General features: G+C 53.3%; 1 protein-coding gene across 4 annotated transcripts in view; it reads right to left on the bottom strand.

The window, feature by feature from the left end:
• Nucleotides 1–27,249, bottom strand: part of MEGF11 (multiple EGF like domains 11) — a 359,712-nt gene that overhangs the window by 182,769 nt on the left and 149,694 nt on the right. For all 4 annotated transcript variants that reach the window (XR_006293259.1, XM_043555119.1, XM_043555120.1 and 1 more), the window contains exon 5: nt 1,861–1,953. Coding sequence is in view for 3 of the 4 variants with exons in the window: in XM_043555119.1 (XP_043411054.1) it covers nt 1,861–1,953 (93 nt within the window). In the remaining variant the exon portion in view is untranslated. The remainder of the gene's footprint in view (nt 1–1,860; nt 1,954–27,249) is intronic.

Raw genomic sequence — 27,249 nt, 5'->3', positions numbered from 1 at the left:
ACACTGTTACCTCCAACCTGCCCAGTCCTGTTAAATCGACTGCCGCCTTCTTTCCATTTCTTTCACCAGACAGAAACCCTGAGAGAGGCAGACCATGTCTGAAAGACCGGTCAGGGCCCACCCCGTGCCCAGCACAGCCCAGCATACAGTAAACACCAAACACACTTAGGCTGATTGCCGATGGTGGTTTATATGCACTCAGGGCTCCTGAGACTCAGGCTGTATTTCAACCGCCAACAGGCTGCCCTTGACATTGTAATCCAGCAGCAGCAAGCAGACCTGTCCCAGCAGGGTTCACCTAATCCACGTTAGCTCTTCATCAAAGATTCATGGTAAACAAAGTTACATAAAACAAAACATGGACGAGCACAAGCGGGGAAGAAGCTCTTGAACATTTTAGCCAACATGTTTCCTGTTTGTTCACAGAAAGACTAATTGGACACATTTCTTTACCTCAGGAGACTCTCAGGTTTACTTTCTGTTGTTTGGAGGAGTATCTGGCCCACCTCAAAGCAGGGAAACAGGAGGCAGGAGGAGACCACTGTGGTCACTGGAGGCCCAGTGCATTGCAGAGAGTCTCCTGAGTACCCCAGATTCTGGCCCCTCCAAGCCAAGATAACCACCCAGCCTCAAAACAAAACCACATCTAATAGCCTTGCTGTGGAGTATATGCTCATGCACTGGGTAGACAGAGAGGCTCCAGTCAAAGCCTTTGGAAAAAAACTAGAACTAGAAATTTCCACCCCAGCAGAGCCAGTGGAAAAGGGAAAGAGCACCACATTGGGCCAACATGGGCCCACCTTTCCCCTCTTCAAGTTTTCATGACCATTGCAGCTGCCTTTCCCCTCTTCAAGTTTTCATGACCATTGCAGCTGTCTGTAATGGGACGGGGAATGGGGAGGTGGGTCCCAAAGACAGGCAAATACTGGGGGTTAGATCCCCAATGGATCTGCTTAGATATGCTATTGTCTCAAGTCACAATAAAGAGGACACTCTACCGCAGCTCCAAGCAGGAAGAAAACTGGGCTTCGACACTCATCGAGGCCTGTTTGAAAATCATAGAAGACCATAATGTGAACCAACCATTGACTGCAACCTGTGCCAATGGAAAGAGGGTCATCTGTGAGAATTTAGGGGAAATGAGCCAGAAGAGCAGGAGCGGTCTTCAGCTGGGGTCTTGGCAGAGGACTCCCAGAGCAGCTGCTGGGTGTGCCCCACCCCCTCGGTGGCCAGTCCCACAGCAGAGACGATGCCCTGTAGGTCTGTCCCAAGAGTGTCTGTCTCACCCCATCCTTTCTAGGAAGCCTTCTCCAGAGAATGTGAACTTTCTACCCAGAGAAATGCAGGAATCCAGTGACCCACGCCCTAAGAGTCTCATCCTCCTACTTCTGGGGACACAGAGATATCCCAGTGCCCACCAGTCTCATGAATTGGTCCCTCAAGCTTCTGTGAGCACCCACAGAACTTGGCCTTTAAACCAATGAAGCTGAGGACCAGGCCTTCACCACAATCCTTGACCCCCTGGGTCTGCACCCTTGGGTGGCATCTCAATCTCACACCAACCCTTGAAAGACCATATCTAGAAGTGTTTCAACAAGCCAGAGCTGTACAAATACCCCACAGTTCCATACAAATGTGATGCACAACGCCCCTCCAGACCCCACAAACCATTACCCCCACGCCCCTGGAGACTTCTGCCCCAAGTGTCATCATGTAAACTGCAGGTTTCCCTCCTCCCTGATGCTCACACTCGCCTGGGCTGCCCCAGGCCAACGCAAAGAATTCACCACACACATGGCACGGCCCCTCCCAAACCAGAGCCAAGGGACCCCTCCTGGCCCCAAAAGGCCCCAGACTCACCGCTGGAACAGTCGGGCCCTCCCCAGCCGGGCTCACAGTGGCAGGTGTCCGGGGAAACACAGCGGCCGTGCACACACTCTTCCGTACACAGGGCTGCAGGGGGCCGGGAGAGAGGGAGGAAGAACAGGAACAGACAGTGAAAACCAACCATCTGGTCAAAGAGCATAATGATCCCCTGGGGCCCAAGGATGCTCAGAATGCATCACTGGCTTTGGGGGAAATCAAGCTACTCCTGACCCCAGTCATTTAATTAACTCTGAAATGGATCCAACAGGAGTGTGCTTCATCCCAGCCTCATTTCCTAAAAGGAAACCCCAGCCTGAGAAATGGAAGCCCTAGCTTTTCAAGAACATTATGTCCAAGATTTAACACTTGGAGACCCTCCACAAACCCCGGCCCTAAACCCACACTCCTACTCTCTTTCCCGTAAGCTCAGGAAGTGACCGGTCACGTCCATCTTCGGCTCTCCCCAGTTTCTTTCCACAAGGGCCCCGTGTTGTATCAGGTTGCCTGAAAGGTAGCAGGTTCCCCCCACCTTCTGCTCTCCTCCCCAAATGTCCCTATTTTGGGGCTCTCAAATGTCAGCAAATCTGCAAAGTACACAAATGCTAAGGAAAAAGCAACAGCTAATTATAAGAAAGTAATTAAGAGAGACATCTACGATGATGATAATTGTAATTAGAAAGTGTCTGGCAATTTCTTATCATGCAGTCAAATGCTACAGCCTCCTGAGCCGGGAGGCAGCAGCAGCAGCAGCAGCAGCAGCAGCAAACTTTCCATCAACTTCCTCCAGTGCCGAGAAGGCTTATTGGCAGCGGTTTGAGGAAGGGGGATTATTTCTCTCTTCCTTTGACATCCACATTTTCTCAAGGTCGTCCTTTGCTCCTGCGAGATCTGCCCCACCATCTAATCCATCAGTGAAGGATTACAGAAAACCCCCATTTGCCACCCAGGCCAATTTTGTAAGCTCAGGAAATCAGCAGCTACCATCGACCCTGTCAATTTCTTAGACGGGATCTAGATGAACTGCTTCTTTCTGACAAGCAATGAGAGAGACCTCTCTGCCTGGAACTGGCCTGGGCTGGGGGAGCAGGTGGGCCCCAACGGGGAGCTCTGAGGAGCAACCACTGATCTCCAAACACCCCCTCTATTGCCACGTCCACTGCCTGGCCTGGAGGTCCACCGAGAGGCCGCTGCCAGGTTAGACAATAAAGTCCATTTTAGGGCTGGTGTGAGGTCCCTCTGGCCCCTCCCCAACACGGATGCTGACCCTGAAGCTGTTGCCTTGGCTTTGCCCAAGCCCCCAGAGGAGTCATTTCAGATGCCCCACACGCAGGTCAGTGGTCTGCAGTCAGCCTGTCCTCTACAAGCCCGGCTATGGTATGTCTGGGGAGGGCCCTGGCACCCAAGTCCTTCTCATTTGCACAGGTGGCCTTCAGGGAGGGTTCTGGTCTGTGAAGATCTCCACATGCCCTCGCTGGGAGCTCCAGAGGATGGCCAGGGCCGACCAGTTCACCCAGTTCTCACTGGGGAACTGGGCTGGCCCCTGGCCCCAGTGACCAGCTCCACTTAGAGTCACAGTGAGCTGCTCACCCAGCAGCTAGCAAGACTTCATTGGCCACTCCTGCCACCCTAGCTGTCTCTCCTCCACCAGCCTTTCCAAACTCAAATGGGTCAATGTGCCCAGAACACACTGCACTCCAGATGTCCATCCCCAGGCTCCCCCTCAGCACCCAGCCCCAAGCTGGCCAGCACCCAGCCCAGCCAGCTCCAAGCCCTGGCCTCAGCTGCTCCTTTCCCCCGTCTGCACCCCCAGAGGTTGAGGCTCTAGCATGGTCCACTGCTGGGCCCCTCAGCCTTCCCGCAGACCCTCCCTTCAGCTCGTCAGATTAGCTCAAGACCCCTCCAGCTGCTTGCTGACTGCACAGAGCAACACCTTGATCCCAGGCTCTGCCTGGGGGCGGCGAGGGCAGACAGGGAACAACGAACCTCCAAGCGTCAGGGCTAGAAGAGACCTCAGAGAAAATCATGTCCAACCCCTTCATTTTAGACCCGGAGGAACTGAGGCCCGAGTGTTTGTGACCTCATGGATAGCGTGTGGTCTCTTGACCGGGAAGGAAGGACTCAAGGATGAGCCTCCTGAGAGGGAGGGGAGAGGTGCCCAAGGCCACGGACCTTCACCTCTCACCCAGCTGGATGTCTTCCTCTGCCCAGATAGCTCAGGGGCTGGGGAAGCCAGCCCAGAGGGACAGCACAGGGTGCTGGGGTTGACCCCAAGGAGGGTGAGAGCTGAAGGCAGAGGCCAGAGAAGCTGCTTCCAACACACTGAGCCCCCCGCAGGGGGTGCTGCGCAGGGGGCTCAGGGCAGCTCAAGGGCGGAGGGAGGAAAGACCAAGTGTCCTGCTAACCCTGGCCTCTCTCCGGCCCTTCTCCCTTTGGAGACCTGAGCACAGGCCTACCTCCTGCACCCTCCCCATCGCCGGAAGGGTGAGGCCTTCGGGGACTCTGGGCAAGCCCCACGCCACCTTTTCCCTTGGCCTCTCCCCAAAACCCCAGGAAGCCCTAGGAAAATCTGTCGAGCACCTCCCCCATCTCAGCCCTGTATCCAGCACCGGCCCCCAGTGACCCCCACTGGGGGGGAAGAGCCCCCCCAGCCCCCCACTCCCGGTGTGGCTGCTGTCCCTGTGGTCCCTCAATACCTCATTATCCCCTGCCCCTCCTCATCACCCTTGTATTGTGCCTGGGCTATCTGCGTGTCAAAACCTCAATCCGTTCATATTTCATAGGTGTCGTTTAGACGGTGTCGCTTGAAGCATGAACCATTGATGGCAGAGATCCAAGGCTCAGACAGCCATATTTGGCAATTGGGCCACTGTGTGCTTATGGGCCTGGCGGAGAGGGCCCAGGGCGTGGGTGCCGAGAGGACAGTGTCCTGAGTAGAATGGAGGGGAGACGCATGCTCCTTCCTGGGGCGGGGGCACCTGACTCCTACCCTTGACTCCACTGTGGCCCAGCGGTGGACAGCCCCTCTACAGATGCCTGGGGTTTACACAGCAGCCACTCCTGGAGTGAACAGGTGCCCGAAGTTCTTTCCGACCCCAGCCCCTCGTGCCAGCCTCTGTCTAGGCCCTGGGAGGGGCCGAGTTAGGCTTCTGCCACACTGGCCTCCCTCTTCTCTGCCCTGTGACTCTAAACAGGGGCCTTTTGTTAAGCCCCTCTTTCCGTTGCTGTTGGGGACAGGGAAGCAGAGGCTGGCCGTGACATAGGTCCACGGTGTGACCGAGGGCCAGCCACCCTCCCTCTCCTGGCCCTACTGAGAAATTTGAGCCTCTGCTCCCTCAGCTTCCCACCACCTACCGTCCTGCCTCTAGCATCTGGGGACTGGAGGCATCTTTAGCGAGAAGCAGCACAGCACAGTGGTTAAGAGCAAAGACTGCGCCAGAAAGCCAGGTCTGGGCCCAGGGATGCCACTTAGTAGCTCTAGACCTCAGGCAAGTGCGTACCATCTGCGTGTCAGTCCCCATCTGTCCAGTGGGGGCCAGTGACAGGACGGGCCTCAGGCTGTGTGTGAGGATTATATGAGTTGACAAAGCTCCCAGAGCGGTGCCTGGGGTACAGTAAGTACGGTATGAGTCTTACTATTGTTATTTAGTAAGGTGTCCTCAGACCCAAGGCGGGGGCCTCCACACACAAGCTGTCCCCCTCACTCTCACCCTTCACGGAGTCCCAAGACACATGGGAGGGCTGCAGGGATCTGCTGACAACCCCTGATCGGGGATGGTGTGCTGGAGGGCACCCCTGTCTCCGCCCCTGGTGGGGAGGCCAGGGTGGTAGGTAATGTGACGACCTAGGTTTCAAGTCCCTATCTGTCAATTACAACTACAGGACGATAAGCCAATTATCTAACCTTCCGTGCCCCAGTTCCTTCATCTGCAAAATGGGGATAATAATAGTACCTAACTCGTGAGCGGTTGGCAAAGACTGAATTACAACCATGGAAAGTGCCAAGGCCAGCGGCTGGCACACAGACACCAAATCTCTAGTCCCTGCCCCTTGGCTCTGGCTGTTTCTGGCCACAGGGGACCAGGGTGACTGGGGGTCTTGAGCACCAATGGTGTGGGGTTGCAGGACAGCTCCAGGAGTGAGGAGATCTGGGTTTATGACTATCCGCATCTATCTCAATGATATCAAACATCTCACTTTCCTCTCCGGGCCCCGCAGCTTTACCCCTAAATTGAGACAAGACCAGATGAGGTCTGTGAAGTCCCATTCAGCCATGAATCATCACAGCTGTCATTCTGCCCACGCCCTCCTTGAAATGCCTGGATCACTGCCACTACCCTAGTCCCACTTCCTGGCCCCCAAGCCCCATCCCCTTTCTACGGCCTGGTAAACCTTAACATCACAGGGAGCCTGGTTTCTGCCCTTCATGCCTTTGGAAACGGCACTGGACTAGGAGGCAGGAGACTACAGCGTGAGTTCGGGCTCTGTACTCCTGCCATATGACTCTAGGCAGGTGGCTTCCTCTCTCTGGTCTGTAAAACCAAGCACACTGCAACTTACCACCCTTCAAGTTCCTCTACTGCTCACAGCCTGTGATGCTTCTAGGGCTATTCAGGCTCCACCATGTCACCTCACAGCAGCTGGAGGCTCAAAACACTTCCACTGGGCTCCCTAGCCCTGGGTCACCAGGGTCACCAAGGCCAAGCATAGCCTCCATCACCCAGCTCTACCGAGAAGCGAGGGAGGCTTCAGACACCCAGTCTGCACATCTATGGAAGGCGAAATGTTTTCCCACCAGAACCCCCCTCTCCACACAAGGTTCCCCTGACTGACCCAGCCCAGAGAGGCCTCTTCTTCCACCGAATCCCATGACATGCTTTATGTGTGTATGGGGGGGGGGGGGGGACAGGGGAGGCAGTAGGTGGCTCATCGTCCACTTGGCCTCCTGCCACTTCCCCCTTAGCTTGGGGTCATTTGGTCTCCCCAACTAGACTGTGAGCTACTTGAGACTAAATCCAGAGTCTTAAATATCCCCAGACCTCCCGTTGGGTCATACTTTACAGATGCTCTATGCGTGGCTGGTGGTGACTCTTTTGAGTACCTGTCCTTTCTGAGGAAGGGACATTAACAAGGCCGGAGAAAAGGATCAGGATGTAGAGGGTGTGGACCTGTGACGGTCATGTGAAGGTTGGGACTTGTTGGGAGGGCGGGTACAGTGTTGTCTAGCCTGGAGAAGAAAGTACAGGGTGGGAGGCAGGTCACAATCCGCTGGGCAGGCTGAAATGCTGCTAAAGAGAAGCGGGAGCCGTTCTGTCCCAGACAGAAGAGGGATCCAGGGGCACATGTGACAAGGGGGCAGATTTCAGGCTAACCCGAGGCAAGGCTTTCTAACACCTGAATGGGTTCAGCAGTTCGAAAGGCTGTTTCTATAGGTAGGGAGCAACCTATCGCTGGGAACATTCAAGCAGAGCACAGAGGACCCTACAGAAGGGAGGGGTCGGCAGGCAAGCTGGCCCTCGAGCCAAATCCTATAGCCGGCTGCCTATTTCTGTGAATAGAGATCTCTTGGAGCACAGCCATGCCCATTCACATACATATTACCACGGCTGATTTTGCACTACAGGGACAGAGTGGAGCTGTTGCCGCAGAGATGGATGGTCAGCAAAACCTAAAATACTTACTCTCTGGTACTTTGTGAGGGGACAGGGCCCTTTTGCTCCAGAAGGTTCCCGGCTGGTGGGAAGTCAGACTATGGGACTCTAAAGGTGCCTTTTGCCCTTCTATTTTTCTATCATTTACTCACTCCCAGGTATGATCACATGGTAAAACAAAGCCCAAAATGTGCTTAGGACACACCCGATGATGCCAAGCCTCCTTTTTAAAGTAGTACTCTGGGTCCACTCAAAGGAACAAGGGCCCGTCAAGCTGAGAGGCATAACCTTCAGCAGCCACAAATGCTCAGCTGGCACTCTACTGCAGTCTTTTCTTCCCTCCCGGGGCTGGGGACAAGGACTATGGATGATTTAGTGACCCCTCGTGTTGCCACTGATGGTCTTGCTCAGGTAGACACTAGTAACTGCAGTCAGTGAGAAAAAGCCAAGTGATGAGTCCTTTCTCTCTGCCAGGCGCTGAATTTCTGTTGCCCATTTCCATCCTGGAGGCAGGTATAATTACTACTCCATTCATAGTTAGGAATCTAGACCACAGGAAGGGCTAAACGATTTGTGCCAATGCCCGTAGCTACGGTGTAAGACCGGTATTTCTCAACCTTGTTTTCATGATCAACCACTCCCCTCCAGGAATCATTTTCGACATTTTGTCCTTAATCACTCTCCCGACATGAACTTTTCATACAACAGATATACATGCAATACATACACAGATACACAGTGCATTTGTGTTTTCTACGCAAACAGACTAAGAACCAATGTTTACCCCCTGAGAATGCATGTTCTCTATCTGCCCTTCCAGATCACTCTCAGCCCTTCTGTGCCTCTGTGTCCCGAGAAGTAGATCTCCATGGACTGCATGGGCTTCCTTGCCCTCTGGCTTCTGGATGGGTTTGGCCAATGGGAAATACCAGCAGGAGATGGGAGGGCAATGGACTGGCAGTAGTGATGGGCCTTTGCTCTACAGCTCAAGGTCTTGGGCGGGGGTGGGGGTGGGGTTCTTCCTGTCCAAGCATGGAGTGGCTCTTCTTGGCTGCTAGCCCTAAATGCTCTGTCATTTCTTATTGGTTTCCTTATCCCTCCCTGTGCCCTTACAAATACAGATCCCTCCCTCCATCTTGAAAGTAGAGCATTTCTATGAAACCTTTTGTAAGCCAAAACAGCATAAAGCAAAAAAGTAATTGCCATTAATTTATATGAAAAAAATTTGCCACCCCCCCCCCCCAAATAACCTCTTAGGCTCTTCAGATACCTGTGACACATCTTGCTAACAGAAGCACAAAATTAAATTGAGATAAAACACAGATGCTCCAACACAATTCAAAGCTATGCAGGCTTGATGCAGAGATGCTAAATGTAGCTCCTGGGGAAGGATCCTGGTGGGGTCACTCTTGCTGCTCGGGGTGCGTGCTCCCTTTATAACCACTTGCTGCAAAGCAAACAAGGAGTGCTATTTTCACTTTCACCTTTTTTTCATGAAAGTAAAAATCCCCCATGGATTCCTCTGTGTTCACAAAAACAGGGAGTAATGCAAAGGTCTTCTGTAAAAGCAAAATGGCTCAACACACACTTTCAATAAGTGGGGGATACCTGCAATCGCTTTCTTAAACTCTCCTTGGTTAACATGCCATCTGTTTCTTGCCAGAGCCCTCAGTGATCCAGGGGCCAGGCCGAGGTTTGAGCCCATATCTACGTGATGCTAACAGGCCTGCTCTCATCCGCGTGCTCCATCACCGCCTGGACCACAGGTGACATAAGTAAGTTCCAACACCAGATCCATCACTAATACAGTCCACTTTCTCCTCTGGGTCTCAGTTTCTCCGTGAAATGAAGGGGTTGAAGGACAGGATCCAAATGTGCCTTCGAGCTTTGGGAATCTAGGGCTCCACTGCACTGGGGATTGGCTTTTTGGCATACTGTGATTTATACCGAGCTGGAGAAGACTCCATTCCACAAATGCGGGCACAGAGCTCGCCACGAAAGAAATGTATCGAGACATAGATATAAGGCCAGAACACCCGTCCTGGGGCAGGGGATGAGCCCGTATGAGCAGCCAGGAGCCAGCACAGGCGTCTTGGCATCAAGCAAAGCGGTCTAGGCAGACGTGGGGTCTCTTCTGCAAACAAATTGCCGAGACAACACTGGCCCTTCCCTGGCCGAGGCTCCCGGTCTGCTGTCCCTCGCTCACGGTGAGCCCTCTGAATCAATTCTCACTCCTATTAGCATTCCACCCAAGACAACCCATAAGTCCCTGAGGCGTTCGTGGTAATATATTTTGCCTGGTGGTTTTCAAATGGTCTTACTAGTTAATGGAACTATAAAAATTACTTACATGAAAAGGTCAAGATAAATAAAGACAACTTCCATGTTCCCTGGCCAACTAGGCTGATACCCAGCTAGGACAAAAGAGGGCTAGGGAGCCAGGGAAAGGAGGTGGTAGCCGCCCAGAATTCTGCAGCATATGGCTTCTGGAACTTCCCCCAAACCCAGTGTCCCTGGTGCCCCCAGGCACATTGATCCGTCCTCCATCAACATTCTTGGCAGGAGGAGCCACAGATCAGGCTGTCGTTTGATTCTGCTTAGAAATAAAACGACCTACATCCAAGTGGGCCCAAATGCCAACTCTAAAGTGACACACTTAGCATGAGTGATTCTGCCACACCTAAGGTCATGTGGCATGTGGGAGCAGGTGCAGGTGCCTACATCAAGGAGTCCACCCAAGAGAGTTCCAAAACAATTCATCATTCCTTTAAAGCTACCAGCACCAAGTCCGGTGCATGGCCAGGAAGAGTCCAAACAGCTGGTCCTTCCTCTAAGCACATCTAGAGTCAGCTTTGATTGGCTGTGATCACATCTGGCTCCAAGATACAAATAGTCAATTAAAAAAGAAAGAAAGAAAGAAAGAAAGAAAGAGAGAGAGAGGGGGGGGGGGAGGGAGGGAGGGAGGGAGGGAGGAAGCGTTTCACCTGTAGGGCTGATATTGGGAGCCAAGAGCTCTTCTTGTCTGGAGTCCGTAGGCCTGCTGGTCCCCCTTCTTCCCACTGGTGGGGGGCAGGGGGCACTGGGAAGGCTCACACAGGACTCAGACAGGTAACCAGCGGTTTGCGGCCCCCACCCAATCTGCCAAGCCGGCCCATCTTAATCTGGTGGTGTCTTTGCTGAGTTTTATTCTTTGGCAATCTAGTATTTACCTAAAAGCCTGGATCCTTGTTCTGCCACTTATTAGCTGCATGTCCTTGAGCAACACGTCTCGTCCTGAGTTTCCCCATCTATAAAATGGCTATGGACTTAGACAGTTGCTGCAAAGAATAAATGAGTTAAGGGGCACCTGGCTGGCTCAGTCAGTTGAGCGTCCAACTCTTGATTTCAGCTCAGGTCATGATCTCACGGTTGTGAGATCGAGCGAGCCCCTTGTCGGGCCCTGTGCTGACAGAGTGGGGCCCGCTTGGGATTCTCTCTCCTCCTCTCTCTGCCCCTCCCCCACTTGTAATTGCTCTCTTGCTCTCTCCCTCAAAATAAACGAAGGAGGAGAAGGGAGCTAATTCATGCAAAGCACCTAGAACCGGAGGTTAGTTATAACGGTTGCTGGTTGTTTCTTGTTTTTATGCTGTTGTTATTAACACCCCTCTTCCCAGGGCTGGCCAGGGGAGCTGGGATGCCACAGCCCCAGAGCATTCTTAGGTTCATTTCCAGCTCAAAGAATGATAGAGGGGCCTGAGTTAGACCTGAAGCAGCTTCCTCATTCACTGAGGCAGGGAGGTGAACACAGCCCTGGGAGCACGGCAAGTGTGGGCACTGGGGGCAGGCAAGGAGGCCCCAAGGTCCAGCCTCAGCTCACTGGTGACTGTAATTGTGATTTCAGGGGAGAGAAGCCTGGAACAAGAGGAGGCCACAGTCTGGCTGCCAGGCCCTTCCTCTCCTCGAGGACTGTGGTGGTGCTTCTGGAGGCAAACGTGAACTTGGGTAGGGGCGTGCTACCCGCCGCCTGGCCTGCTCCCTGTTCCTGAGCACCCTCTACTCTTCATACGCATACCCACCCACACGTGCATTCACTTGACAAGCGTTTATGCGGCACCTGCTGGGTGCTGGGCCCCCTGGGCAGGGATTTACAAGACGAGTCCAAAAGGCAGAAATGGCCAGGCCCTGCCCTGCCCACGGGACTCCCAGGCAGTGAACATTCCTCCTGCCTGCTGTTGACCCCTTTCCCTCAAGGAGCTCCTCTGGCCCTTAGGAGCTGGGGTGTCCTCTCAGGGAGTTGTGCACAGAGGGACTGCACTCAAATTCCCCCAGGGGCCAAGACCGGAAGGAAAGGCAGAGACCGGACTTGGGAGCCAGGCTGTCTGGATTCAAGTCCTGGGTCTGCCACTTCCTAGTTGTGACCTCAGGCAAGTTACTCTACTTCTCTGGACCTCAGTTTTCTCATCTTTAAAGTGGAGACAAAAAATAAAACTAAGAAACTAAAAACAAATAAATAACATGGGGACAATGGCCCTCTACCTCACAATTTGGTTGCCAGCTCAAGTCATCAATACAAGGAAACTGCTTAGAACACTGCCTGGCACATGGGAACCTACCTATTATTTTTTCTTCAAGGTCATCTCTTCCATTCCCCCGCCTCTGAGCAATCACTTACTCTGGAAGCATTTCCTGAGCTGTGCCGGATCCCCTGCTGGGTGCTGGGAATACCGTAAGCAAGTAAGCCACAGTCCCCGCTTCCACAGTGCAATACTGGAGCCAGCACCTGAGCGCGAGGGCGAGCAGACAGGTGGGTGGCTGGGTAGGCAGGTGGGGGCACTACAATGTCTCTGGTGCCGAAACCATAGCCAGGTCGGGGTGCAGGACGCGTGCCAACAAATGCGAGGCGATGCTGTATGTTGACAGGGGAAAGGCTTCACAGAAAAGGGGATGTTCGACTTGACGTTCATTCATAACACCTTCACTGAGCACCTACCATGTCCCAGAGACTGTATCTGCCTTCCCCATTCCTACAGACTATGAGGATTTTGCCTCGTAGGGTTTTCTGTTAGAAGAAAACTTCCTGTACCTTCCTTCTTCCCATCTCTCACCTCTCCGGCCTCGACCCTCGCTCCCGCCGTCTCTTCTTTGGCACGTGGAGCATCTTCTGGTTGTGAATGAGCCTCTCTACCCCGGGGCCTTCTTAGAGCCTGGAACCCATCTGTAACCCAGCTCTGCAGCTCTCTTACCACTTCTGCTTACCCTTCACATTAACTTGGACGCCACTTCCCGCAGGAAGCTCTCCCTGACTGCACTGCCCACCCCCCTCCCTGCTCCTACAGCATCTGGTATGCCCCCATAGGGCACAGAACTGACTACTCTGTGCCACTGGTCTGTCTCCCATAAATTCCACAAGGGCAGAAAGAACGGCCCTCTGTTGTTCATCTTTATGTCCCCTCACCTCACGTGGTGCCTGACCCACGGCAGGTGTTCAATAACTCAATGTTGAATGAATAGGTGTCTGAATCTACAAAGGATCACTCCCCTTTCCCTTCGTCCTGAGCCCTACCTGTCTCCAATGTGGGCCACACCAGTCTGGTTGGGGTTGAATACATAATTCAGCTAAGAGACCAGGGGAATGCCAAGTCCCAAATCATCTCATGGTAGCCTAGTGAAATGCTCTTTACAAAGATTCCCGTAACTCTCCAGCTAATAGATAAGAACTGTTCAGCAAAACCCAATGAGAAGGATTTCAGTCTGGGGTTTGGGCCTCCCCCTTCTAGCCTGGAGCCCTGAGGGCCATCAATCATTAAACGTCAGTATCAGACGGCAGACTCCCCTGGGAACCTTTCTTGTATCTACCAATCACCCCAAGATATTAGCCTGCCTCTCATGGCTTGCCTCAACATGGCTTAACTGGTTTTTTTTAAACATTTTTATTCATATTTTGAGAGACAGAGAGAGACAGAGTGTAAGCAGGGAAGGGGCAAAGAGAGAGGGAGACACAGAATCCAAAGCAGGCTCCAGGCTCTGAGCTGTCAGCACAGAGCCCGACGTGGGGCCCGAACCCACAAACTGCGAGATCACGACCTGAGCCAAAGTTAGACGTTCAACCGACTGAGCCACCCAGGTGCCCTTGGCTTCACCGTTAATAATTGTTATCAATTGGCCAACTCGTCAGGATGTCCCTAGCGGGTTTCCACGTAGAGCAAGCCTGTCCAAACACTGGGCCTGACAAAAGCCCCAGTGTGGCTGTCAATTCCCTTAATCCCTCCTGTGGGCCCGGCACCTGCTGGTGGACGCTCCTGGTGCTCTCAGCCCTCCTCGCTTTGTAAAAGATTTTCCCGGCCGAGCTGTTCAAACCACCAATACTGCATTCTTACATGCAGCAACAGCTTTTCAACTTGTTAATGATGTTGGAGCATACGGCCTGAGTCAGCAACCCCCAGCGCACAACCCAAGAAAATCTTTCTCCGGGTCTTTTTTTTTCCCCATTTGACAGATGCCAGGCTTACTCTAGAAAGACACATTCCAACTGATTGATTTTTTTCTTTGAGAAATTGATCCTCATCACCTACGAGGAAAGCAAAACATGAAGCTTGTCGAGTTATTTTTTTTTTTTAATGTTCTGATTTAAAAATCAGTCCCCTGGTTCTGTCTTGCAACTTGCCTTTCCTGAAGGAGCCAGCCTCTTCTCATGGCCACACGTGACACAGTCCCAAAGGTGGGGGTGCTGGAGGACGGGCAGATGGAGGACAGAGAGGCCCCGGGGCAGACGCATGTGATTAAGCACACAGGCTTCTGGATGCACAGACTTGGGTTCAAGTCCTGATTCTTCCACTTAACTAGCTATGTGATCTCGGGTCAAGTGAAATGACCTAACATCGCAAAGCCTTGGGTTCTTTATCTGTGAAACTGGACCAACAGCACTGCCTAAATAAAGGGTGCTGTGGGGGACTCGCTGAAATAATCAAGCAGTTGACAGAGTGGGCTTCTAGCAAGCGCCCCATAAATCCCAGCTCTTACTACCATGATTGGTTTTAGAGGAGGCAGCCCACATGTGACACTTGAACATGTTGAACCTGGGGACTTCAGCAGACACTCTGAACCACAGCATCTCAGAAGGGGCCAGGGAATTAGAGTCCCCCCTTTCACCTCCTCATCCAGAGCTTGGAGCCTCTCTCCTACATCTCATGCCAAACTTCTGCTGAGATGCCTCTACCAGCAGGGAATGCAGTCACTCTGCCCCAACCTCATTCAATTGCACCCACACCGGCAAGCGAGAAAGGCTCTCTCCAACCTCCGGGCCTTTGCACATGCTGGATTCCTTCCTGTAGCCACCCTTCCCACTCCTCCTTGCCTGGCTAATACATCTCTCAGGTCTCACGCTCAATGGTGCCCACTTTAGGAAGCCATCCTTGATAGATAAGGTGCTCCTGATCTGTGCTCCCCTAGCACCTGCCCTTCCCCATCAAAGCACAGGTCCCTTGTTGCTGTTTCACTTGTTCATGGTCTTCAGCACTGGACCAGGAGCCTCTGAAAGCAAGTCCTCAGGGCCCAGCACAGTAGTGGCCTGGAGCAGGAGCTAAAGAAACATCTGTTGAACCTACGAATGAATGAATCAATGAAGCCCCGTCCATGCACCAACAACTCTGATCACTAGAAAGCTTTTTGCTTCACTGGGCTGAAATCTGCCTCCTCGGAGCTTGCCCAACTGCTATCTTGCCCTTCCCTGCCCCCCAACCTACGTCTCCTCCCGATTCCCCAGAGAAGGGAGCTCTTCTCTATCGGAATGGAAGCAGATTGGAAATAGAGTGACAGGACCCCACAGAGCAGAGTGGCTGGGACCGAAGGTGCCCGCCCATGGAGAAGTGTCCTTCTTTCTGTCAGGGTTAGTCTTTTGTCCTGGGTACTGTAGCCTGGCTGCCACCACCGACCAGCACAATGAAGCCCACCCAAAGCATCTGAGCACTGTCACTGCCCCTGCCTCCGGCAGAGAGGAGCCCGTGGTCCTGCTGGTTTCACATCTCCTCGCAATCGAGAAGCTAAATCAGGAGCTACTTAGCACCACTGATTTAGGGCTTTAATAAAAATAATGCAAAGTGAATAGGAAAGGCAGCTGTGCAGGTCACGGTCAGAGCTCCTCCTAGCAGACTCCTGCCTTCTCTGCCTGCGTCTCTGCCCAGCCAGAAGAGCCCTCGATTCCCTTGCAACCCCACAAATGAGAATTGGTGCTTTTATGAAATCAGTCCTCATCACAGCCACATCCCTTTACAGCCCAGGCTGTATCTGTTTCTCACAGGGCTGTGTAGGGGTTCCCTGCCACCTCGGGAACTTAACCCTTCTCTCTACAAAGACCCTGGCCTGAGAGGCTAGAGGCCTCTGAATGTGCCCCAGCTCTGTGACTGATTCACTGCGAGCACCACTCACAGCCTCTGCCTGTGCAAGGTGGCTGGTGACAGGGTGAGGCAGCCGTTCAGAGCCTGTGCCACTGAGGTCCTGGGAGTGGGGGTGGGGAACGGGGAGTTTGCAGTGTTCCCCACCCCCAACCCCTACCCAGGCACAGAGACTTCCACTGGGACCCAACGCCAAGCCCAGAGTGTTTCCTTACGTTCTAAATGAGTCTATTTGAACATCTAATGCTTTAGTAATGAGGAGAAAATGTTATTTTTAAGTGACCTTTTTATTTTTGAAATCACTATGGCCTGTCCTACAGCTTCTAAGTGGCAAAGCCAGGATTCCAGCCAAGGGCCCTGCAGGCCGTAGCTGGCCCTCCTCTCGGCTCCCCCATTCGGCCTCTTGAGCAGAGCCAAACCCGTAGCAGGTGAGTAAAGGGGCAATGCTCCCATGGGCTGGGTGAGCAGGGAAGGCTTTCCAGAGGAAGAGAACACCCCCCCCCCACTCCCCATAGGGTGGCATGAACCACCTCGCCTGGGCAGACTGAGGTCTCAGAAACACAGCCCCCACCTGCCCTCGCTTCTGACTCCAGTGGTCAGAGCAGGGCCATGGGCCTCTCACTGCTCCAGGGCAGGACCTGCCATCACTCTGGCCCTGGCGGCTTGGGTGGAGGGAACACACATCCCACCCTGACCCTCCCAGGCTCTCTCTGCAGGATGCCCCTGCCCTTCGCCCCCTTTCCCACACTCCCCCTCCCCCCTGCCCGTGCCCTGCAGCAGACCCCTCAGCTGGGGGGGGGGGGGGCTGAGGTGGAGGGGGGAACAGCTGAGATGCAAACAGGCAGGGAGGAGCTCTGTTCTCCCCTCAATAGTTCACCCATAGGCCTGTCTCTGTATCTCTGGGGAAAAGCATCACCTCAATATCCTTGCACCCGAGAAAATGACAAACGTGAGGGTCATTTACTGCAATACTGTCTAGGGTAGCAAACACTTGGAAATAACCCACATGTCCATCCACAAGGGCAAGGACAAAGAAATGACGGCACAGCCACGCCGCAGAATACCTTACAGCCGGAAAAAAAAGGCACCAGACCCCTCCTCGTGTACTGATAACATACACAAAGCTAGAGCCAAAGGGACAACAGTAAAGGCAGAGCAGGGTTTAGAAGATGCTGCCATCGGTGTAAAAATGAAAACGCGTTGGAAAAGAAGGCATGCATACATTTCCCTAGATGTGCATAAAATAGCTCTGAAAAGATGCACAGAAACTCGCAACAGTGGTCCCTTCCAGGAAGGCGACGTGGGAGAAGGGTTTTCTGCTGCAGGCCCTTTTGTAGCTGTTAAATATTGAACCAGGTGAAACGTGTTACCTGCGCAGAAAATAAATACCATTAAAACTGTAAAAAAAAGTAAGACACACCCATGCCAAAAGCTTCTGGTTAACATGCAAAAGAATCCACTGGGAGAGGAAACACGTGACTGTCACACTTACTAGCCCCAGGTGAGAGTGACAGCTATCACAACGGAGCCCTGAGCCAGTGGGACTCAGGACCAGTGAGTTTTGCAGAAGGTTTATTTGAGTCAAGGGGCCAGGAATCATGTGCAGCTTGGTGCTCCGGCCGAGTTAGGGCCTGGAAGTCACCTTTGCAGCAACAGCCGGGTCTCTGTCACCCCCAGCCTGGACGGCAGCAGGTTCCCCGGGGCCCCTGCTGTGCCTGGGAGGGGGGGCAAGGGCTGCCACTGGCCTCAGCACAGCACCGGGAGTCGCGATAAAACACGATGGCACGACGGATTCCTGAGGTGGCGGTTACTTCTGTATCACGCTGAGAGCATTATTGGTTCTTTCAAGTGAGACCCTGGTCCTCCCTCAGTCCAACTTTTATCAGCCTAATCTGGTGAGATGCCTCCCTTCTCCAGCCTCCTTCTGTCTTCCTTCCTCTTTGTGTTCTCTCCTTCTCACCACCCCGCTCCCCCCCCCCCACCCCACCACCACCCCCTCACTCTCCCATCTCCACTCTCCTTCTTAACTCATCAATTCACAGCCCTGCTCACAAGCTTCCTTCTCCCCTTCATCTCCGTGATGCTCTGCTCATCCAGACCCGGTCACCCCGGCCCTTGGCAGGGATGGGTGGGGCGAAAAGAGGGAGGGGCTGCAGCATGGTCCCCCCACCTCCCCAGGGGGGCCTGCAGGAAGGAAGCTGAGGGGCACCCCCCTCTCTCTGGTCAGCTGCAGCCCTTGAGAGAACTCTGCTTTCCAGCACAGAGCAGCGAGCCCACACACGATCACCTTCTTCGGGTCCCTGTCCCCCTCCCTCTCTGCACCCCACCCTCCAGCAAGCTCTGCCTTGGAGTGTCGGACTTCCTCTCCCACTTGCTGCCCACTCACCTTTCCACCTTTTCTTTAGGGGTCAGCCCATGACCCTGCTCTTGAGGCGTCCGGCCGGGAACCCCAGCCGGCAGGGAGGTGGCACGCCCTACTTAGTATCACAGTTCTGGTGACACCCGGCTCCTAAATATCTCAAACTCCTTAAAGGTTGGGACAGATCTTCTTCATTTTTTTAATTATTATTTTCATTATTTTTTAAAAATTTATATCCCAGTTGGTTAACATACAGCATATTAACGACTTCGGAAATAGAATTTAGGGACTCATCATTTACAGATAATACCCAGTGCTCATCCCAACAAGGGCCCACCTTATTGCCTAGTGCCCATTTAGCCCATCCCCTGTCCCAATACCCCACCAGCAACCCTCAGTTTGTTCTCTGTATTTAATAGTCTCTTATGATCTGTCTCCCTCCCTGCGTTTATATTATTTTTGCTTCCCTTCCTTTATGTTTCTCTGTTTTGCATCTTAAATTCCACATATGTGTGACGTCATATGATATTTGTCTTTCTCTAATTTCGCTTAGCATGATACCCTCTCGTTCCATCCACGTAGCTGCGAATGGCAAGATTTCATTCTTTTTGATCGCCGAGTAATACTCCATTGGGTATATACACCACATCTCCTTTACCCATTCATCAGTCGATGGACATTCGGGCTCTTTCCATACTTCGGCTACTGTCGATAGTGCTGCTATAAACATTGTGGAGCTTTGAAACAGCACACCTGTATCCCTTGGATAAATACCTAGTAGTGCAATTGCTGGGTCGTAGGGGAGTTATTTTTAGTTTTTTGAGGAACCCCCCCCCATACAGTTTTCCAGAACGGCTCCACCAGTTGGCATTCCCACCAGCAGATGCAAAAGTGGAACGGGTCTTCATCTGTGCCCTGCTCTCTCCCCCAACCCCAACCTGTTACCAAGCACAGTATTTGCAGAGGAAAGCAACTTGGCAGGCATATGCAGAAAGGAAGGAGAAAAGGAGAAGGAAAAAACTAAAGAAAGACAGAACAGATTTCTGCCTCTGAATTTTCCAAGCATGTAATAGTTATTATTCATCTGGCACTTCAGCACTTCTAAAGCACATTTATGTTCGCCATTTCATTTGCTTTCACAACTCCCCTAAGAAGTAGCCAAGAATGGGGCGCCTGGGTGACTCAGTCTGTTAAGCATCTGAGTTTGGATCAGGTCATGATCTCACGGTTTGTGAGTTCAAGCCCCACATAGGGCTCTCTGCTGTCAGCGGAGCCTGCTTCAGATCCTCTGTCTCCTCTCTCTGCCCCTCGCCCTCCTCCCTCACCCAGCGTGTGAGCGCGCTCTCTCTCTCTCTCTCTCTGAAAAATAGACATATAGAAAAAAGAGAGAGAGAGAGAAGTAGGCAAGACAGGTCTGTTATTTCACTCACTTTACAGAGGGGGACAGCAAGGCTTTAGAGACATGAAGTTACTTGCCCAAGGTCACCCATACCAGGGCTAGCTCAGAGCCCGATCTCCCTGCTCCATGCCCCTGGGCACTGGCACAGCCTCTCTCTTTGCCTGGAACATTCTCTTACAGCAGCCGGCATGATCAAGTATCACCTCCCGTAGGGGGCTCAGCTTGCAAGCTAAGTTATCAGCCGCTGGAGGGCAGAGACCCCTGCCCGCTGTTCCTTCCGGTGCAAACACGTAGCCCAGAGCCTGGCCTTGCCCAGTGGCCAGGCGACGGTTGCTGGTTGCTGAGGGCCCTAAGGCGGGCCTTGCTCAAGGCCCAGCGACGAGGAGTTGTGCCGGGAAGGGGGCCAGAAGCCCATGCCTCAGGCTGCGGGGTGAGCCACAGTGCTCCTGTGAACACCCACGATTCTAGAAACCAGAAAGCCTGAAAAGGCAGGGTATTTCTTTTCCCCCGGGGGGGGGGGGCAGAAAGGTACAGGAAAAGTGACCGTTCAGCCTTTAAACACATAAATAACGTTGCTTCTTCTATCCCCCGTCCCAGAGCACCCACCTACAGAGGGCATGAACGGCAGGCACTCAACTGTTTTACTGAAACAAGAGACAAAATCGGGCCCGGAGTAGTGCTGTGTGGGTTGCCATGGAGTCCGACAAGCCTTCGGAAGGCAGCGGTCAGGGCCGAAACCCACATGCTTCCGTGGCTCCCTCCACCCGCACGTGCAAACACAGCCCCCGGCACCTGCTCCGTGTTCCTCCAGGGCCACACAAAGGCCTCCCGGAAGAGACCAGGCTCTGGGACTTGGGTGAGTGCTTCTCCATGCCCCAGTTTTCTCTTCTGGAAAAATGGGGAGGATGACACCATCCTCGCTGGAAAGCACACAGATAGAATAACAAGTGTTCTGCAGAAAAGACGAGGTGAGGTGGGCCCTAGGGCTGGGGTTCCTGTGTTTGCATTTCCATTCCGCCCCTAGTAGCTAGTTACTAGGGCAACTCAGCTGCTGGCTGCTGTGTTTCCCCTCATGCCCGTAAGAGCAAGCAGCTGGCAGGCACTACAGGTAGGGGTGGCCTTGGCCTTGGCCAAGGGAGAAAAGAGCAGTGTGGAAGATAGCCTGAGGACAGGTCTCCGTTAGCAGAGCAACCGTACATCTTCCTAGCACTTTACAGTGTGCAGAGACCCTTCTTTCCCAAGGTCGTGCTTTCCTGCTCCCCTCTCTACTTGCAGCTTAGAGCCAGGACTGTCAGGCGTACACGGAAGAGAACCCCAAGCAGCTCAGAGGAGGCAGGTAACACAACAAATGAACAGCAGAGCCACAACCGGAATCCAGTCCAGCAAAGCGAGTTTTGGCCGGACACTGTGCTGGGCACTGGGTACCAGACTGTCCCGGAAAAATCGCATCTAGACGGAGAGCCAGAGGTCCCCGGGGCATCCCTACCTCATAGCGGAAGTCCTGTTCCCGCAAAGGGAAGAACTGAGCCCGGGTAAGACTCCACAAGGCAGTGGCTGCCACTGCCTAGCCCAGATGGCCTTGAGGCGGGGGGGGGGGGGGGGGGGGCGGCTCAGGGCAGAGCCTTCCTATCTGGAGCAACAATGACCCCCCCCCACTCCCCAGCTTTGCTCCAGGCTCTTGCCTGCATTAGCACTGGTCTAGCAGGTGACAACAAGGTCAGGGGCTATTCCCATGGGAGCCCTCTGGGCTCCAGCCCTGCTGGCCTCTTCTATTCTACCCCCCACCACGCCCTCCCCAGCCCTCTGCTCTCCACCAATTTCTCGTTTCTTGGGCACATACATACATCTCAATCCCACCTGAGGGTCTTCTCCCGTGCGGTTCCCCCAGCCAAGAGCTCCCACCCCATCCCCAGGCTTCACTACCCATCCTTCATATCCCAGCCCCATACCCTCTTGCCTGATGTCCCCAACCTCCTATCTGTGGGAGGGGCCCCTGGTAGTGGTTCTCAGCATCCCCTGCTCTTTCCCTCCAAGTCACCCACAGAAAATGTCATTCTCCATCTACCTGGGGAACAACAGTTGAAAGCCTGTCTCTCTCTAGGCTATTAGCTTCATGGGGACACATATCCTATGTCTTTTGTTGACCCTCGGACCTTCCTCCCTGGCCCTAGCCCTGAGTACAGTAAACACTCACTCAATACACGTCGCCTGAATATAAAAAGTAAATGAACACATTACACAGCCACCAGAGCAGATACTCAACAAATGTGTTAAACAAATGACCCTTTTGTCTGAAAAGATGCAGTAATGACTGCCATATAGACATTACTTTTCTCATCCTGCGTCCGCTCCATGCCTCCATGGGATTGGATGTAACTAACACCTCGCATTTGTGTGTAACAAAATAAAATTCTAATTCGCGTCACAGCCCGCACGTTAACCTTGCAAGGGTAGGTAGCCAAACGCTGCTTTCCTCAGGATGGTGTCCAGGGAGGCTAAGTGATTTCCCCAGCTTCACACAGAGGTTAATGGAAACATGGACAGAGAAGCAGGGCAATCGCCTCTGCCCTGATCAAGGCAGACCTGCAGCCCCTTCCTACTTTCAAGAGGAAAGTACAGAAGTCCAGAAATGATGCTTTGCTGGACTGTGAGCTCCCTAAGTGAATGACCATTTATGTTTTATTAATTCCTGTATCTCCATCACCCAGCCCGAGTGGGGCACATTACAGGTGCTTGAAAATAAACTGCTAAATCAACAAATGATGTTTGACCTGGAAAAGAAAATGGGAAGGAGGGGATAAACGAGAGGGGAGAGAGTTTCTTAAACATCTAAAAAGCTGTTATATGGAAGACAGAGACCTGTTCTAGCACCAAAAGAAATACCTCTCTCCCCCTGAGAGCAGTCTATATCTCTTGGGCTTCCTTAGGAAGGAGTGAGTTCCCTGTCAGCCAAGGTAATCAAGCCGAGCCAGAATAACCATCTCTGGTTATAACAGCAGCAGGGCTTCCATGTTACAGAGAACCCTGGGGCTCCATTTACATATCAAGAGTATGAATGATGGCCCAGGGGCTCAGGTAGATTCAGTGGCCTGCAGAGTTCCACCTAATCCTGAGAATATATGATTCCCTGATCTAGGAACAGAAAAGAATCAGGATCCACTTCTATGTCTCTAGATCCACAGTCCCCAGCTCTATGGCACATGAAGCCTGGGGTTCTGGACCAGAGGGTCCGACAACTCAGCTCCAAGCCTCAGCTACTCCCTTCACTGGGAACCAGAAAACCGAAACTCCTCCTCTAGTGTGGGTTCCCTGATGCCCACTGTCCCCTTGGTGCATCTCCCTGGCACAATCTCACACACAGCCCCCCCAAAGTCCTCCCTGAGAGCCATCTCCCATGTGCCCCAACCTCCCCCAGCACAAAGGCACCGTTGCATGGGGAGAACGAGGTGCAGCTGGACCCAGAGACAAAGCGGAGGACAGGCAGCCATCTTAGGACAAGGTGCCAGCTCCTGGCTGCCTCTGAAGGTCATTGGATGCAGCTGTTGCCTGTAGCCCTCCCCTCTCATTGGGTATAACTAGAGAACTCTCGATGGCCTCCACACAAGGAAGGAAAAATTCATGAAGGCGGAGGAGAAGGGGGAAGCCAAGCAGGAAAGAAGTTCTCACCTCCAGCCTCCTTGGCTTTAGTGATCAGAAGCCATTGCCGCCCCAGAACACAAGGCCAAGTGGGCTGAGATCGGTTTGCCCATTCCCACCAGGCCTCATTGTCTCTGGGGAGGGAGAACCAAAAAGGCGGCCCCTAAAGCCTGGGTCTAGCCCTTCTGCTGCGGAAGCAAGGCCCCCAGCCTCTTTGGGGAGGGGCTATTTTGATTTCCCAGAAGTCCCCTCCTGGCAGACACTGAAATGATCAAGAAACCCTTCCAATTGCCTGTTAGCCCCACAGAGACATAGAAACATTCAGACCCAAACCCTGCTTTCTGGGCCTTCAAGGCAACTTCCGCAAGGGGGCCAAGGGAGGAAGACAGGTGACGATGACATAATGAACATAGCACAGCAGGCAGAACAGCAGGGCACCCAGAGCCTGCCCTAGACCTCTGGGGAGAGGGTATTCTTCTGGCTGGGGAGAGGGCAGGGTGCTTTAAGCCTATGTCCCATCCCCACAAGCCAGAGAGAATGAGGGACGTAGAGGGGGCCACAGGCCATGCTCCCTCCACGCTGGGACGCCCTGGCAATGGACTAGGGCAGTCAATCTAAGGCTGACCCGCTTAGATCGGTTGTGATGTTTTGACCGTTGAGTCTCATAGTAAGAGGCATGGAGGGATCAGGGTGGGGGACAGAGCTGGATTCAGATCAAGTCTTCAAGGGGAGAGGGTACTACCGTCCTCCACCTAGGTCTCCTCTCCCCTATCACAGTCCCCAGCTCTACACCAACCTCTCTCCATCCCGGGGAGCGTGGAGGTTAACACATTACCTCCTCAGGGAACAAAGCTACATTTTAGCAGGAACCTTCTGGAGACCAGGAAATCATCCAGGAGAGACTCTAACACGAAAATTCCTGGCTCGTTGGTGGGAGAGATACCGAGGAGCCCTGAGACACAGCAATCGGCACGATGCTTTTTTTCCTAAGAAGCGCGCCCTCAGCTAACACGGCCTTGGAAGATCTGCCTCTGTCCAGGTCTGGCACAGTCTCTAGGAAAGAACCCTGGCTTTGGAGTCAGACAGGCCTAAGTTTGAGTCTTATCTTCCGGTCCCTAGCTCCAAGGACCTCTGGCCAGTTACTCGGCCTCTCTGTGCTTCTGCTCCCTCATCTGTGAGCTGAGAGGACGCAACCCACCACAAAGCACTGCCGGAAGATCGGAGGAACACCTGTCACGGCGCGGGCACACCGCGGGCCCCACCCCGTGATTCCCCCTCCACCCCACCAGATACGCAGACGTGCAGAAGATAGCTGTCATTTGGAATGAGAACCCACTGGAATATATTCATCATTCCAACCAGCTGGGGGGCTGGGGATGGAAGAGAGCCACTTTGGGGGAAGGATATTAACCGTTCCAGCCAACCAGAAGCCCCTCATCACCTTTAACTCTCCCAGAGGGAGCCTGTCCAGGTTGAGTTATCTTCTGTGGGAAGGAAAAGCAGCTCTGGCCCTTTTAACCTAACACGGATCATAGAGCAGAGAAAATATAACAGCCCCAAACCACTAAGCACTCTTCAACTAGATTTTCCCAGCCCTGCCAAAGAGGCGAGCGGTGGCCACCGTTAATGGAATGACATGTGTATTTTCTGGAGGACGTGGAGGCCCCACCTGCCCGGTGGAGATGGTAGAGATCCCCGGGGAGCTAGCAGGGCCCTGGCCCGCAGGACCTCAGACGCAGGCCCCGGCCAGGACAGTTCAGCAAGGGGGCAGACGCTGAGGCAGGGTTTCTGGGGATGGATGGCCATGCAGCGGGCACGGAGACATCCCATCGCCCTCCATCATCCACCTGCTTGACTGCTGGGTTTGTGGGCGGCTGCAACGTACGCACGAGAATTGCAAGTCCCGTAATTCACCCAGATGGTGGAGGCTCCCGAATTGTTCCTCCTCAAGAGACAGCTGTTCCACCGCTGGGCCATATGGCTCCCCTTGTCTGCACCCTGCTCTGGGAAATGAACCACTTTGCACAGGCTGCTTCTCAGATCTTAGAGCCGTCTCTTGTTCTTCGCGGGTAATTAAGACCTCCGGCTGAGGCATCCCTGTTTCTCCACGTGTGGTCTGTACACATGTCAGAGCAGTGTTTTAAAGCTCCATCAAGGTAAATACAGGTGGGCGAGGCCCGCCAGCCTCCCACTCAAGGGGTGCACCTACCATCACAGACTCAGAGAGGCTGCCGGGAAATCGCCTCGCCACCCCTCTGTGAGGGTGTGCCCTCACCTCACCCAGGCGCGTCCCGGAGTTCCGGGCTGGCAGTGACCTTCGGAGGTCATCTACCGTCCACCCTTTGACGGAGGCTCATTTCGGCACAGGCAGGAGGAGACAGACAAGCCTTAGACACATCTTTTCACCATCGGCGTTATAAAGTTATTCACGGAGACCTTTAAGACTAGCTTTGATTTAGGAATGCACTGAGCAAGCCCCTCGGAAAAGAAAGAGCACTTCTGGATGGAAATGCCTGTTGTCCGCAGCAGGCTGGGTCCTTGGACCCCCCTCTCTGTCACCATTTCTCTCCAGGACACCCTGGCAAGCTGGACCCCAGACATGCAGAAAAAGACTTTCTTTGTTCCCTAGGAGGGAATGTTGCCATCTGTGTGCTGTCCTAGAGGAAATAGCCATGGCTGGGGCCTCACCCTTTAGGCAGCTGATCCGCACGCTTGATGGCTCCACCCCATTTCTGGGACACTCACCAGGAGCCTGTTAATATTTATTTGCTATCCTTTCCGACGGTTTCGAGCATTTTCTTTAGGAAGTCAGGGGAAGGGCCCATGTGCCCCACCTCCCAACCCCACGCTTATACAGGGCTTCTTCCCAGATCTGAAAACTGACTCCTTTTGCCCTCAGCCTAGCGGGAAAGCTCTCTCGGCATTATCCTGCCATACCAGGTAATAAGAGCTGACACTGAAGCATTTACGGATTCCAATCATTTCACGTGAATTTACTCACCTAATCCTCATAAGCCTAAGTGGAAGGTACTGTGATCACCCATCACACAGATGAGGAAAGTGAGGCAAAGAGAGGCTACGTGGCGGGGCTCCTTAAACAAGGCTCTATCTCAGCAGGAAATGGGAACTAGCATAGAGAACGAGCGGGACAGGTGGCCAGGTTGGGGACTGGAGTGACCACACACTGCAGGGGCCCAACAGCGGAAGCCACCGTCCTATCCGCTAAATACCACCTACCCTCAACCTCCAGAGATACCAGAAGCTTCCAAATGTGGCCTGGTAGCAGCTGAACCTGCAGGCCCCTGGCTAGAACAGCGTGGGTAAGAGCGCAGAGCCAACACCAGATGCCTGGGCTTGGCTTCCGGCTGTATCGCTTCATTGCTGGGTGACCTTGGGGAAGTTATGTAACCATTCTGTGCCTCCATTTCCTCATCTGTAAAATGAGAACGTTACCAGTACCTACTTCACGGGGGCGTTGTGCGATTAAATGAGTTAATACAGAAGCGAGGCCTAGCATCTAGTTTGTGTTGTGTTGTGTTATCGTCTGATGATGATAAGGCAGCAGGAAGAGGGAGAGGTGGGGGAGGGGAAGACTGTTATTCCTACTGCCAGATGGGTTAGGCGGGTGTCCTCAGGGGCTAGCGATGACAAAGCCCCATCACATAGTCTTGTAGGACAAGGTCGACGCTCCTATTCTGTATACAAGAGAAAGTCTGAGAGGGGAACCAGGTGTCTTGAGTTGTTCGGCTAGTTGGAGTGGACAGTAAGGCTGTAACCCAGGCACCTGAGCCTGAACCACAGCTGAATGTTCTGCTGGAGAGCCTGAGTGCTAAGGACAGCACGCCCTCCAGCCTGGGGCGGGGACCCCGTTCTCTTACAGGTCAGCTTCCCGGGGACTTCACAGTCCCTGCTTCCTCTAAGCCGATCCCCTGGAAACCGGCTCACCACTAACTAGCTGTCGGCCCCCAGGCA

Source organism: Prionailurus bengalensis, chromosome B3, assembly GCF_016509475.1.
Source record: "Prionailurus bengalensis isolate Pbe53 chromosome B3, Fcat_Pben_1.1_paternal_pri, whole genome shotgun sequence".
Taxonomy (NCBI): Eukaryota; Metazoa; Chordata; class Mammalia; order Carnivora; family Felidae; genus Prionailurus; species Prionailurus bengalensis.
This window is presented reverse-complemented; position numbering and strand designations above follow the sequence as displayed.